The sequence below is a fragment of the Carassius auratus genome, chromosome 2, assembly GCF_003368295.1.
Source record: "Carassius auratus strain Wakin chromosome 2, ASM336829v1, whole genome shotgun sequence".
Classification (NCBI taxonomy): Eukaryota; Metazoa; Chordata; class Actinopteri; order Cypriniformes; family Cyprinidae; genus Carassius; species Carassius auratus.
The window spans coordinates 27,113,568-27,126,755 of record NC_039244.1 but is presented as its reverse complement, the minus strand read 5'-3'; the positions used below and the strand labels follow the sequence as shown (position 1 = coordinate 27,126,755).

At 34.5% G+C, this 13,188-nt stretch overlaps 1 protein-coding gene across 2 annotated transcripts; it reads right to left on the bottom strand.

The window, feature by feature from the left end:
- Nucleotides 1–2,529: 2,529 nt before the first annotated feature.
- prtfdc1b (phosphoribosyl transferase domain containing 1b) lies at nucleotides 2,530–11,852 on the bottom strand. Of its 2 annotated transcripts, XM_026196457.1 has the most exons (9): nucleotides 11,703–11,852; nucleotides 11,411–11,517; nucleotides 9,809–9,992; nucleotides 8,774–8,839; nucleotides 7,600–7,617; nucleotides 6,192–6,274; nucleotides 6,021–6,067; nucleotides 4,895–4,971; nucleotides 2,530–3,102 (listed from the first exon to the last, which is right to left on the bottom strand). In XM_026196457.1, the coding sequence occupies exons 1-9, from the start codon at nucleotides 11,838–11,840 to the stop codon at nucleotides 3,055–3,057; spliced, it is 768 nt and encodes a 255-aa protein (XP_026052242.1). In that variant the 5' UTR covers nucleotides 11,841–11,852; the 3' UTR covers nucleotides 2,530–3,054. The 2 variants fall into 2 exon arrangements, with proteins under 2 accessions (XP_026052242.1, XP_026052251.1); XM_026196466.1 differs by lacking the exon at nucleotides 7,600–7,617.
- Between the last annotated feature and the right edge of the window lie 1,336 nt (nucleotides 11,853–13,188).

The window sequence follows — 13,188 nt, the reverse complement described above, 5'->3', positions numbered from 1 at the left end:
ATCCTCCAACCTCCAGGAGAGCCAGATGAATACACAATACAATATCTATCTTTAATTACAGGCCAGAACTGACACATTACAGAGATGCACCACTTACACAGAGCTGTAACAGGAACCTCACTGCCCTAAACATGACATGGGCATAAAATACGCCATGACTCACATCCTCGAAACCAACTTTGCCAATGGAGGCAGTCTACTTTCATTTGGGTGGAGACTGGACACAAAGTAGGAGTTGATCTTTAATGCTTATTTTAGCTATTACTAGTTCCTCATGGTCACGTAACAGACAACAGTTTTGCCTGATAATGTAACTCTGTTTGGTCACGTAGACACTGGTTTGCATTGGAAACATTGAGGAAGTGTGAGACTGTGGTCAGAATGAGTGGTGTAAAGAGCAAACTGGTGTGCATTGCCTTCAGGGGGTTTGATTTCAATCATTTTATCAACCGCATTGTGCAAAGTGAATCACAATAAGTTGATATGAAATTAGCAGAACAGTACATGTCCGCTATTAAATTGATCTGTCAATTACATGCTTTTTAGATGAACATGGAGTTCAAAAAGACAGATTCATCTATTCCAAAAACTGCTAAATGTGTCAGTCTGTTACAGAAAAAGTGAGTGAAATGTACTCATACAAAAGACATGTACAGATGTAGCTGCTATGAACAAGCTACATATCATGCTAGGACTAATTAATGACTTAATTTCATGCATCGGGATAACTTCACCTCACAGACTTTGTTTCTATCTGTTAAACACGCTGGAAATCCCTAATGACAGGGACAGCAGTCCTGTGGGAGTCATTAGGTCTAATGAGGGGTTTTAATGGCCAAGAAATATCAAATCACGTACATCAGGGAGCAAACACTTATAACATTCCCAAATACCAGGATGAAACTGTCCCCACACACACGAGCCAATTTCATGAACACCACAAAGAAGACAAAAGGTGCTCCTGGCTCATCACCTTCTACAGATCTGTAAACCTTTATTGGTTATTAAAGCTGCTCTAAAGGCAAATTGTGGCCAAATTCTTAATTAGGTTCTTGGTATTTATATATAATTCCATGTTTCTATAATTTTGGTCAGCAATTGTATGCTCACTTGCTAATCACTGGCCTGTTTTAAGCATCAAAATTACAATCCTTTACACTCTAAAAATGCTGGGTTGTTTCAACCCAACTTTGGGGTCAAATATGGACTAACCCAACCATTGGGTTACATTTTTACTTACAAATGTTGGGTTAGTCCAAATTTGACCCAAAGTCGGGTTGAAATAACCCAGTATTTTTAGAGTTTATGTTGGCTTGCCATAATTACAGAGTACTGTTATCGTACAAGCTCTCCTCAAAACAATCAAATCCTTTTTTGACTGACATTTTCAAGCTACATCCACCGAACTCAGCAAATTGTAACTTAATTTTCTTTTAGACTAAAACTAAATTGTATCTGATCAGCAACTCAAGTGAATGTGAAAAAAAACTTTACCATGAGTTACCATACTATTACTGCATTTCCCCCTTTTCTTAAATTGAAAAATTCAAACATGAACCTCACCCAAAAAAACTGCTGAAAAATAAATATTTTTCTAAACATTCATAAAAAATTTCGGATGAATATATAATTGTTTGAAATGTATAAGGACATATAATGTGAGAATTACCAGTATTTAACCTATTGGAATAAATGGAATCTAATTAAATTAAATTTAAAATAAAAAATATACATTTAAAATAAAAAATAAAAACGACACATATATGAACCCTATATATGTATTTGTAATATATATATATATATATATATATATATATATATATATATATATATATATATATATATATATATATATATAATAAAAACAGCAAATACATTTCTGAAAAGCTTTCGAACAAAACATTGATTTTACTTTCATAAACTAAAGAATACATTTTTCATGCTGCAATAGTTTGACAATAGGCAAACATATTCATGAATTCATAAAATTCAGCTCCGATAGAGTGTTAAATATGGGGAAATATATTTCACTAAAGTTTTCTGGGACTAATATAACTTCATAGATCATTTTACAAAAAGTCCAAGGTGACCTGTACATGAAAAAGACCTGATTATGCGGGTCAAAGCATGTAAGGTCTATACAAGCTTTCAACATCAAGGCCTTTTTTAATGCTTTGTCAAGCCAACAGCAGAGTTTTCTAAAGTGTAAAGTGACAAATATGAACCTGGTATTACTGTCATTCCTGCGGTGCATGATTTTCACCACAGGTACACCTGAAACTGGACGTTATATCTGACAGAAACACACACATAATTCAGACGAGCAGGGCAGAGAAACAATGAGCAACAGACGCAGTTACATAACACAAACCCAGGCAAACTCTGCTCCACTTCATCCATTGTGTGTGTGTGTGTGTGTGTGTGTGTGTGTCGTCTTCTGAAGTAACCGTACCACAGCAAATAATCCATAACCAAACAAGCAGGCTTTCATCTATATTGTTCAATACGGAATAAAAAAAAATGACACAATTGACAAATACACATGCATAAAATTTTTAATGCTGTTACATGGAAATTTTATAAAATGTTTAAACAGCCACATAAATGTAAACTTCCACAAAAGTTGGCCAACAATTGCTTAAGCTGTAGTTCACATATTATAGCTTCTGCTGGTGAATTACTGAAAGTGAAGTATTTATAATTAACAGTAGAAGTAAACAGCTCTCCATTATTGAATGGAAGACGATTCATATTTGCATTGTAATGACAGCCTTTTATAAAATGAGACACACTTAGTCTTAAACGGACAGTTCACTCGCCCTCATGCATAACCCTTCCAAACCAATGAAACATTTGTTCAACTATCCCTTTAATGACTAAATAGCATACTAACACATATGTATTAGAGAGACAGTAGTATGTTATCGATGAGCTATTTGTGCTTCCTTCTGTGTGCACCGGGAACATGTGGTATTCAGTCAGTTGTAACCAGGTACTTCACAGATCTCCACAGACACATCTTCAGATCCTCATGTCCGGGTGAGATCATCCTCTTCAGATCTTGTATTTCTGTTTCCCTCGTTCACTGATCACACAGATGTGCTGTGAGAACGAGAGAAGGATCACAGGAAGACATTCAATAGGACCCAAAACACATCACAAGTGCAGTCATGTACAAAGATGAAAACAGAAATCCATTGACAAAGATGTCAGCAGATTCCAAGCAGATCTCTCGAGTGAAAGAAGCCTCCGAAAATGACTGATTCAGACTCAGAGCACTTGTTTCTTCAGACATCAATTCTGTGTCACACACGATTGTTATTTGAAAATGTTAACTTGAACTGGATCTGACAGGATAGGTCAACAGAAAATACACTAAATAAAAACTGAGGGCATCGAAATCTTTACATGCCTATAATATGTCCTATATTATATATTAAAAAAAAAAAACGTTGTAAAACGGTCTAAAAAAATTAATTAGAACTGAACTTTATCAGTGTTGATATGATAGTTCACAGATTCCAAACTTTTTTTGTTAACTGAACCCCTTATATTTCGAAGACCCCCCCCCCCCCCCAGTAATATTTAGATTATTTAACACACAAGTTGTCAGTTGATGGTCAAATCAAATGCAGTTAAACAAATATAATATTTATATTAATAAAATATTACTCTTTTTACCAAGTTGTTATTTTGCTCATTTTTATTTTAAATGTTTTTTGCATTTTTATGATTTAATTACAATTATCTTTTAAAAAGTTTGGGGACTGTAAAATTATTATTATCTTTTTTTTTTTATTCAGCAAGGACAGATCAAGTTGATCAAAATTAACATATACATACATACATATCTATATCTATCTATCTATCTATCTATCTATCTATCTATATATCTATCTATATATATATATATATATATATATAAAATTTATTATAATGTGGTTTTTAGATATATGTGGGGCCTATTTTTTATGCATTTTTGTCCATTTTATTTCATGCATTTTGGTTAAAGAAATGAATACTTTTATTTAGCGACGACGCATTAATTTGTGGCAACAATGACTTCCATTTCTACAAAAGAATCTGTTTTAATTAAAAGCTGTTCTTCTGAACTTTGTTTATCAGAGAATCCTGAAAAATACACCACATTTTCTACACAAAAATATTAGGCGCAACAGTTTTCAACATTGATAATAATAAAAGAAAAATGTTTCTTGAGCAGCAAATCATCATATCAGAATGATTTCTGAAGGATCATGTGACACTGAAGACAGCTGCGCATCACAGGAATAAATGACAGTTTCAAATAAACCATTATTTTACACTGTAATAACACTTCACAATGTGACGGTTTGATTGGCTTTTTTCTGCTCAAGGATGCACCGTGCCTGCACACATCATGTCTGTGTAGGCAGCTCACTAGACTTCAGAAGGGTGCTACTGTCGTGTCTATGATTTATGCATGTGAGAGATTGTTGGATAATTGAGTTGAACAGCCCAGGGTGTTCTCTGAAGTGGGTGTCATTTTTCACAACAGCTCACTTGCCCCTAGCAAGCGGCCCACCAAATGGAGACGAATGGACAACTGTGCAGCTGCCGAGTGACTAGCTCTTCCCTAATTCTCCCAATGCTAATGTTGTCTGTCATGTCACGCTTCGGCTAGACATTACAGGCTCGGGTCAGATATACGTCACTGCAGCTCTAGCAAACATCATCTACGCTTCACAGAGAAGTTCTGCATGATCTCACAGCAGTTGTGTCCTCGGGGGATATTCTCACATCAAGCTTTTAAAATGCTCTTTGACAGAAGGATTTGAGGACACTTTTATAGGCTGAAATAACCGATCAAGATGTCAATTTGAGTCAGTGCAACAGTTAACAATGCTGATCTTACGTTGAGATCTCTGAAGTATTCGTTGTAATCCAAGGCATAGCCAACCACAAAGCGATTAGGGATCTCAAATCCAACATCTGGAACAAATATCACACATGAATCAAATGGAAATGTTAATATTTTGTGAGAAACAAAAATCAGGCAAGAGAGCTCTTAACCCTAAAGCCTTCCATGAAATATTAGTCAATAAAAATCGTCTATTTTATTTTAATGTAACAGTATTAAAAAAAAAAAAAAAAACTTTTTGCTAAATATTTGATACACTAGGCTTTTATGGCTCTTGTAGTATCATATAGTGATAATATTGAGCTCATATTCAAAGAGGAAAACCCCTCAGTTTTATACAGAGTTTGATTCAGAAATATGCAATTTGGTGCAAACATTTCTATGGACAAAAACTAAGATGAATTCCAATGTTATAGCCTTTACATAAAATGCATATAAATATCAGTTGTTTCTCTGCGTCTCCCAGTAATATCTCTCTTATTAAGATAATTAAAAGCTTATATTTATGTTCAAATCTCTTTTTATTGATGCAAAACATGCAATGCAATGCAATTGAGATACTGCCTGATGGATCATATTTTTTCTAAAAACTGAAGGTGTTTATCTTGAAATATGTCTACAGTATATAAGATATTCTTACATTTACTTCATACATATACTACAATGCCTTTTACTTGCTCTAAGACCAAACTATTAATCAGAAGAAAGAGATTGTGTACAGGTTTTCAAGCAGTTTGATCATATTCTTCATTTAGACGACTGTGTATAAAATATTATACAGTAGGGTTAAACGTATATTAGGCCACTCTTTATTTTAATGTCCAATTCTCATTATTAACTACAACTTTTGCCTCAATAAGTTGATCATTTCCTGCTTATTTATAATTCGTAAGGTGGTTTTTAAGGTTAGGTATGGGGTAGAGTTAAGGGATCTAAAATATGGTCATGCAGAATAAGACATTAATATGTGCTTTATAATTACCAATAAACAGACAATATGTTACTAATTATTAAGCAACTTAATAGTGAAAACTGGTCTTCAGAATAAAGTGTTCCCATATATTATATTTCCATTATTATTGAGAGATATTTGGACGTAGTATATGTAATCATGACTTACAGTCTGGCAGATATCCTGTCCCACTGGGCACCCGCTTCACCAGCAAACTGAGACAGGTACAAAACAAAGCCCAGATAACACTCAACATGTGCAAGTCTTTATCAGAAATCTCCACATCTCAGACCACACACACACACACACACAGGCACTGGTCTATCAGTCTGGACTCACCCAGCTACTTTGATCATCTTAGGGCCGAAGGCTTGGACGTGATCCAGCAGAGTCTTCATGGTCTTTCCAGTGTCCACGATGGCCTGAGGGAAGAAGGACACCGAGATGAAGCCCACATGACAGGATCCAAGTCGTCTTGGCATTGTGTGAAATCATCACATCCCAGAGAGACCAAATAAACACTGTTATATATTTTCAACCATAGAAAAAAACAAGTTTAATTCATTTATATAATTGCAAAACGTATCATGTTGTGTTATTCAGGTCAAAAGTTTGGGCTTAGCAAGCTTTTTTTTAACGTTTTTGAAACATTAAAAATTATCTTTTGTCTCTGTAATGCTGCATTTATTTTGTTCAAAAATACAGAAAAAAATTAATGATATTTTCACAGTTATTTACTATTATATTATCATTGTTGAAAAAATTGTGCTGCTTAATATTTAATGTCACAATTTTCCAGGATTCTTTGATGAATCCAAAGGTCAAAAGAGTAGCATTTATTTAGGAAAAATATCCTTTGTAACATTGTAAGAGCCTTTACTGCAGTTTTGATTGATTTTAATGCATTGTTGTTGAATATAGGTACAGTGTTATATGTGACACTGTCTCTGGGGGATATTTGTAGGAATAGCCAAAAAACACAGTATGGGTCAAAATTATCGATTTTTCTTTCATGCCAAAAATCATTAGGATATTAAGTAAAGATCATGTTCCACGAAAATATTTAGTAAATTTCCTACCGTAAATATATCCAAACTTAATTTTGATTAGTAATATGCATTGCTAAGAACTTAATTTGGACAACTTTAAAGATGATTTCCTCAATTTTTAGATTTTTTTGCAACATCAGATTCCAGATTTTCAAATAGTTATATCTCGGCTAAATATTTTCCTATCCTAACAAACCATACATCAATGGAAAGATGATTTATTCAGAGATGAATCTCAATGAAATCTCAAATGTACCCTTATGAATGGTTTTGTGGTCCAGGTTACATATTATAGAACTTTTACACATACAAATATAATATACTTAATGTAGTCCCTTATTTTTAGAGAAACGTTAATATTTTACATTTGCACTTTTGTAGATGCATCAGACTGTTAACAAAGAAAAATAAAATGTGTTAAGCTAACTTATTATTTAACAACAAATCAAAGCTCAATGTAGGGAATGTATGGCATCATTAAAAGTTTGCAAAAACTACAATAATCCTGCTTCTAAGTGACGTGGAATGAATGCAGCTTGAATAAATCGAGCCACAAAATGGTACATGATTGACTGAACTGTTCAAGCTTATTGAGAGAGCGAGGCAGTAAGCGGAAGAGTAAAGCATCTGAAAGACATTTGTTTATCTGGAAGGATATTAAAAGTATTAAAGTTTATCCAGACAGACAGCAGACGTACCTCCACAATCAGGACGTTCTTCAGGACATGGAAAGAAACACAAAAAAGATGAGACACTGAACGCTCAGGAGAGATCAACATCGCAATATTCACAATATACTAACATTAAAATAACTCTCATAAGTCAAACAACAACACAAATTGTGCTTAAATATATTGACTAGAACTTCTTTTGGGGTAAAGTGTTTCCTGTTTTCATTATATTTACCCGTGAGCTAGACAGGAGGAAAACAAACAAAACAAAACCACACAGATATTGTGTAGAGAATCTATTTATTATTGTGTGTAGACCACCAAACACACAGAAAAAAACTGCTTTATTTCCCAGTTAAGAACCGAGAGAATTCATATTCAGGAGAAGATAAAAAGACAAAAGGTTTTTTACTGAAGAACTGTGTGTGTATCCCAATCCTGACCTCTGCTGGGACATCCCATAACCCCAGCAACACAGCTGACCAATCAATTTACCATCACAGACTCTCACACATTTTCAGAAGCACCGCACTTAACCAGGAACTGAAGAAGGTTCAAATCCATTATAATTAGAGTTAATAAAGAAATTTAAGAATTAAGGAAACATTAAATTAAATTAATGCAATTATATAGACAAAACAGTATAATTATTATAAAATGGTTTTAATGAAGGGAAATTTCTAAAATGGCATGATAACATTTGTGAAAGAATACAGAAAAAGAAAATGAGATGCATATTTAAATTAGTCATCACAACGACTTTTTTTATTTGTTTTGCTTCGTTACTGTCTCTTGATAATAGTGTTGAAGTCAAATAAAAATAGTTGATGGATATGTCTACAGAAATGATATGAATGGAATGCTATGGTGTGTGTGTATTTGTTTGTGTCCCTGTGTGTGTCTTTCGCATGTCTTGCTTGCGAACCTTTGACCTGTAACACGGTGTGTTACACAGAAACAGATGAGTCAACTTTAAGCATTTACCTTTCAAAAAACGTTCCAAGAACACAAGAGAGAAAAATGACATTCTCTCACAGTGCTCCTAAATAACGATTTATGACTAGTTAATTTAAATGCAATTCAAAAGGAGAATCTCAAAAAACATGTCCAGGTCACATTTCACCACAAAGTCCAAAAGTATTATTATTATTATTATTTTTGTTGCATATTGACATTATATGGCCAGGTTTCATGTCTTTACCTTTCCACTCAGCACAGACAGGTTCTCGGCTCCTTCTATGTGAAGATCTTGAGTTGAATGGTCATTCTGGAGTGAAATCAAGTATTATATTTCACGGTTTCATTGTAAGGGGAAAATACAAAGGAAAAAATGAGATTAAGTACATATTAACTTGAACCAATACATCTGTGAAGACTTACCGTCTACTACAAATGAGCCCAGATATTAGTTCAAGCTTGTATCAAAACTATTATTATCATCACATTATTAAGTGGATGCTTCCAGACAGAGTGACTTAGATTATATGGAAATCAACCGACTTCACAAACTCTGAAGCTGAGATGAGACACAGAGCATGACAAACATACAGTCACGACGCCCTCTGGTGACTAAAACCATGAAATACAGACAACAACAACAACAACAAACAACAACAACAACAACAACAACAGCAGCTGCAGTTCATTGATCAGAACAACTCCACTGAAACTGACATAAAGCCACTTAGTGAATTTACCTTTTTTTCTCCTAGCTATGATTTTGTATATATTTTACTTATATATACAGTATGTATATATATTATATAGGCTACTATTTTACTCTAGGCCTTTGCAGACACTTTAGGGAGTTATTATTCCTTTTGAACTTGCTATTAATCAAAGGAACTTAAAAAACCTGTATCATCATTGTTTCCTCAAAAATATAAAGCCGCCCATCTGGTTATAAACACTGATAATAATCAGAAATATTTCTCAATCAGGTTTGGTTGCATGTCTGGCTGCAATTTACATGCAGGAAAGCCAAAACTTGTTATGATCATGAAAGAATGCAGAGCAAATCACAAACAAAGTGGCATTTGTAAAAAAAAAAAAAAAAAAAAAGTGTACGAGTGTGAAAGAAACTTGTGATGCATCACATGATCGAAGCGGTTTCATGCTGTTTTAGCATTTTAGGAAAATCAGTTTCAATTTGCTCTGCATTCTGATTCTGAGGAAAATGGATAAAAGACATCTATGGGACAAAGTCTCAGAAACGCTAAACTCCAGGCGTGCTCACCAGGTAGCTCTTGAGCCGGATGAAGTCCACCCTCATGGGAAGGGTCTTGTTGGAGTGTCGGCACAGGACTTTGATGCAGTCCACCAGGTCAGCGCAGAACTGATAACCTCCCTTCAGCACACACAGCACCACGATGTCATGATCGCCAAGATCATCCATGATGTTTCTGGCCAGTCTCTCTGTCCTGGAAAAAAAAAACAATGACAGCACAACACAGTCTAAGAGTTCATTTATCATATGGAATTGTTCAAAAAGAAAAAAAAAAAAATCTACATGCTTCGTTGTCATTACTGCTCATATAGTCCTTATTTGAACCATGCCTGATACTAATAGGAATTTTCCATCAAAAAATGACAAAAATATTATTTTAGAACACACAGGTGCCATTATGATTATTAAGATAATAAACTCTTTTTCTGTGGGATTTTGGTAACACTTTACAATAAGGTTCATTAGTTAACTACTAAAGCTAACATGAAGAATACTTCTACAGCATTTATTCATCTTAGTTAACGTTAATTTCAACATTTATTAAAATCAAAAGATGTACTTGTTAACATTAGTCAATGCACTGTGAATTAACATGAACTAACAATGAGCGACTGTATTTTCATTTAAATAACATTAATCAATATTGTAACAAAAATATTGTTTGTTCACGTTAGTTAATACATTAACTAAGGGAACCTTATGGTAAAGTTGTAGAGATTTCATCTAACTGTCCAGAACAAAGACATTATATGCTGTCCAGATCCAACAGAACCTGCTGGCACAAATAAAGATTACAATGGGAAAAAAATCCTCATGATAAAGTGTGTGCAATCGACTAAAAATGACAAGTTAACAAACAAACACTTATCCAAAGTCAGCAATAATTGTGGTGTAATTACAAAAAGGAATCCACATGCAAATTAATTCTGATTTACCTTTCAGAATGAAAGGCAACTAATTGCATCGCTCACATAATCAATTTCTTACACAATTTTAAGAAAAATTTTGCTTGCATAAAAATAAAAAGACGTTAACCTCCAAACTACTTGACAAGATCCATTACGAAACATTGATTTCAGTATAAATCAGGCACTATGCTGTAAATCACTTTAGTTCTAAATATTTAAAATAAAAAGGACAATCCTTACAAATTCAAATGCATTGCTGAAATGTTTACAAAAATATAATATGAACATACAGCACAAAATAAAGTTGGTTTATATTAATATATATTGTAAAGTATAATAAATACTGATAATAGTGCTCATCATCTGTTTGATTATGTCTTTAATTGATTTTTACTACATTTCTGTCTTATGTACATAAACTGACAGGCAGCACTGATAAGCTATCTAAATATATCATAGACATTTTCTGTAAAGCTGCTCTGCAATGATTTGTATTTTGAAAAGCAACATACAAATAAACTCGAATTCAATGAAAATATTAAAATATTCACTTTCATTTGTTCATATGCAGTGGGGTCCAAAAGTCTGAGATCTAAAATCTGACTTAAGACAGCACTAGCAGAATGGTTTGATCGGTGTGCACGGTGGTCGGTGGTCGTCACCAGAAGGAGGTTAGATGACTCTTTCATTTCATTCGCAGTACCTGTCCATGATGACTCCGTGTGGGATGTAGACGCAGTCCAGGTCGTCGCAGTAATGCTCGGGTGAGGTGAACAGGGCGAGCGGGTAACCGGGCCAGTCATCCGGGATCTGCAAAGCACAGCTGAGATGAAACATACATGCATTTTTTTTTTCTTCACGTGTTGCAAAGTTGCAACTCCGTGTTGGCTACTTTTACAGTGTGGACAAAGTTTACAATGAAGCACAATCCTCCAGCTTTGGTTTCACACTAACTTCATCTGCGATGCTTTTAATTTATTTGCAAGCGCACAAACCACAATCCCTTTATCCGTGTCCGTTTGTTTGCGCTCCCGTCCTGCCATGTTGGATTCTTTCAGCTCGTTGAATGAATCGAACTCTTCTCGCGTCCACTTCGGTAGTGCTGCTGATGACGACACTCGCCATGACGTCATCGGGCGCGCACACAATGGGTGTCACCGCTGGCGGGGCTTGGCGCATCGGTATGTGGGTGCAAGTGAGAAAGTTTGGGTTCAATCCCCGGCACTTGTTTATTACACGTGTAGCTGAAGTTATTTCCTAAATTAATCCAATTGTAAATAATGCATGTTTGATGTTTATCCTGTTTGTGGTAATGTAGATTGTTGTGTTTCTGTTTTGGTTTGCAATTCAAGTTTATTTGTATAGCGCTTTTTACGATAAAAACCATTGCAAAGCAACTTTAACATTCAAATATTTAGTAGCAATAAACTGATTTAGACATTTTTTCCCCCTCAACAACACCTCCGAGGTTAGTTTCTCAAATGTTTGGTTTCAATGAGGTTTTATGTTCCTAAATAAAGTAAATTTAAACAACAAAGTAAATTTCGGTTTATTTAAGATGTATACAAAACATTAAAGTGTAATTTGTTAAGTTATATTCCCTTTCCATTTTTTTGGTGTTGGTGAAATGCCAGTCTCAAATAAGTGTCATAATGTGCTGAAAAACAAAACTGCAGTACTAAGCATGTACTAGATTCGCATTAATAATATATGACTTCTGTTTCTTTTATTCTGAGCCAGTGATATTTTCTATGAAGAGATTGTTTAGTGTCTAATAAGCTGTTTTCCTCAAGGGGATCACTTACTGCTCCTGGCAATAAATGATTTCAGGTTTTACTGTCCTTGTAGGGATGTCTTTTGATGGCCCATAAGGAAATCCAGATCAGGTTTGGAGAAATGTAGCATTGCATCACTTGCTCACCAATGGATCCTCTGCAGTGAATGGGTGCCGTCAGAATCAGAGTCCAAACAGCTGATAAAAGCATCACAGCACTCGAGTCTACATCAAAACCACTGAATTGTTTGTTTAGAGCTGTTTTTAGAACGCCTTCGCTTGTAAACAGTGATTGAAATGTGCATATTTCTCTCCTGATTCAGACAAGATGACAATATCATGGATGGAGCAATGATTTGAGAACTGAGCTGAACAATGACACTTATGTGATGTGCCTTGCAGCTAAAATTGAATTTGTTTAATAACTGATGAATATATAAGACATTAACATTGTTATTTTTTTCTTGTGAAGCTGCTTTGGAATAATCTGTGTTTGTATAAAGCGCTATGCAGCAGACAACATAAAATGCCACATAAACATCTTAATGCACATAACAGATAAGAAAAATAGAGAATAAATAATAAGGCTCATATAAGGCCGTTTGTACTTTTTATTTTAATATTGTACTGTAAATGTATCCTGTTATAACCACATGACTTTTTCTGCTCATCCAGCATATTGATGACCATCAGCAGCAATGGCAGTG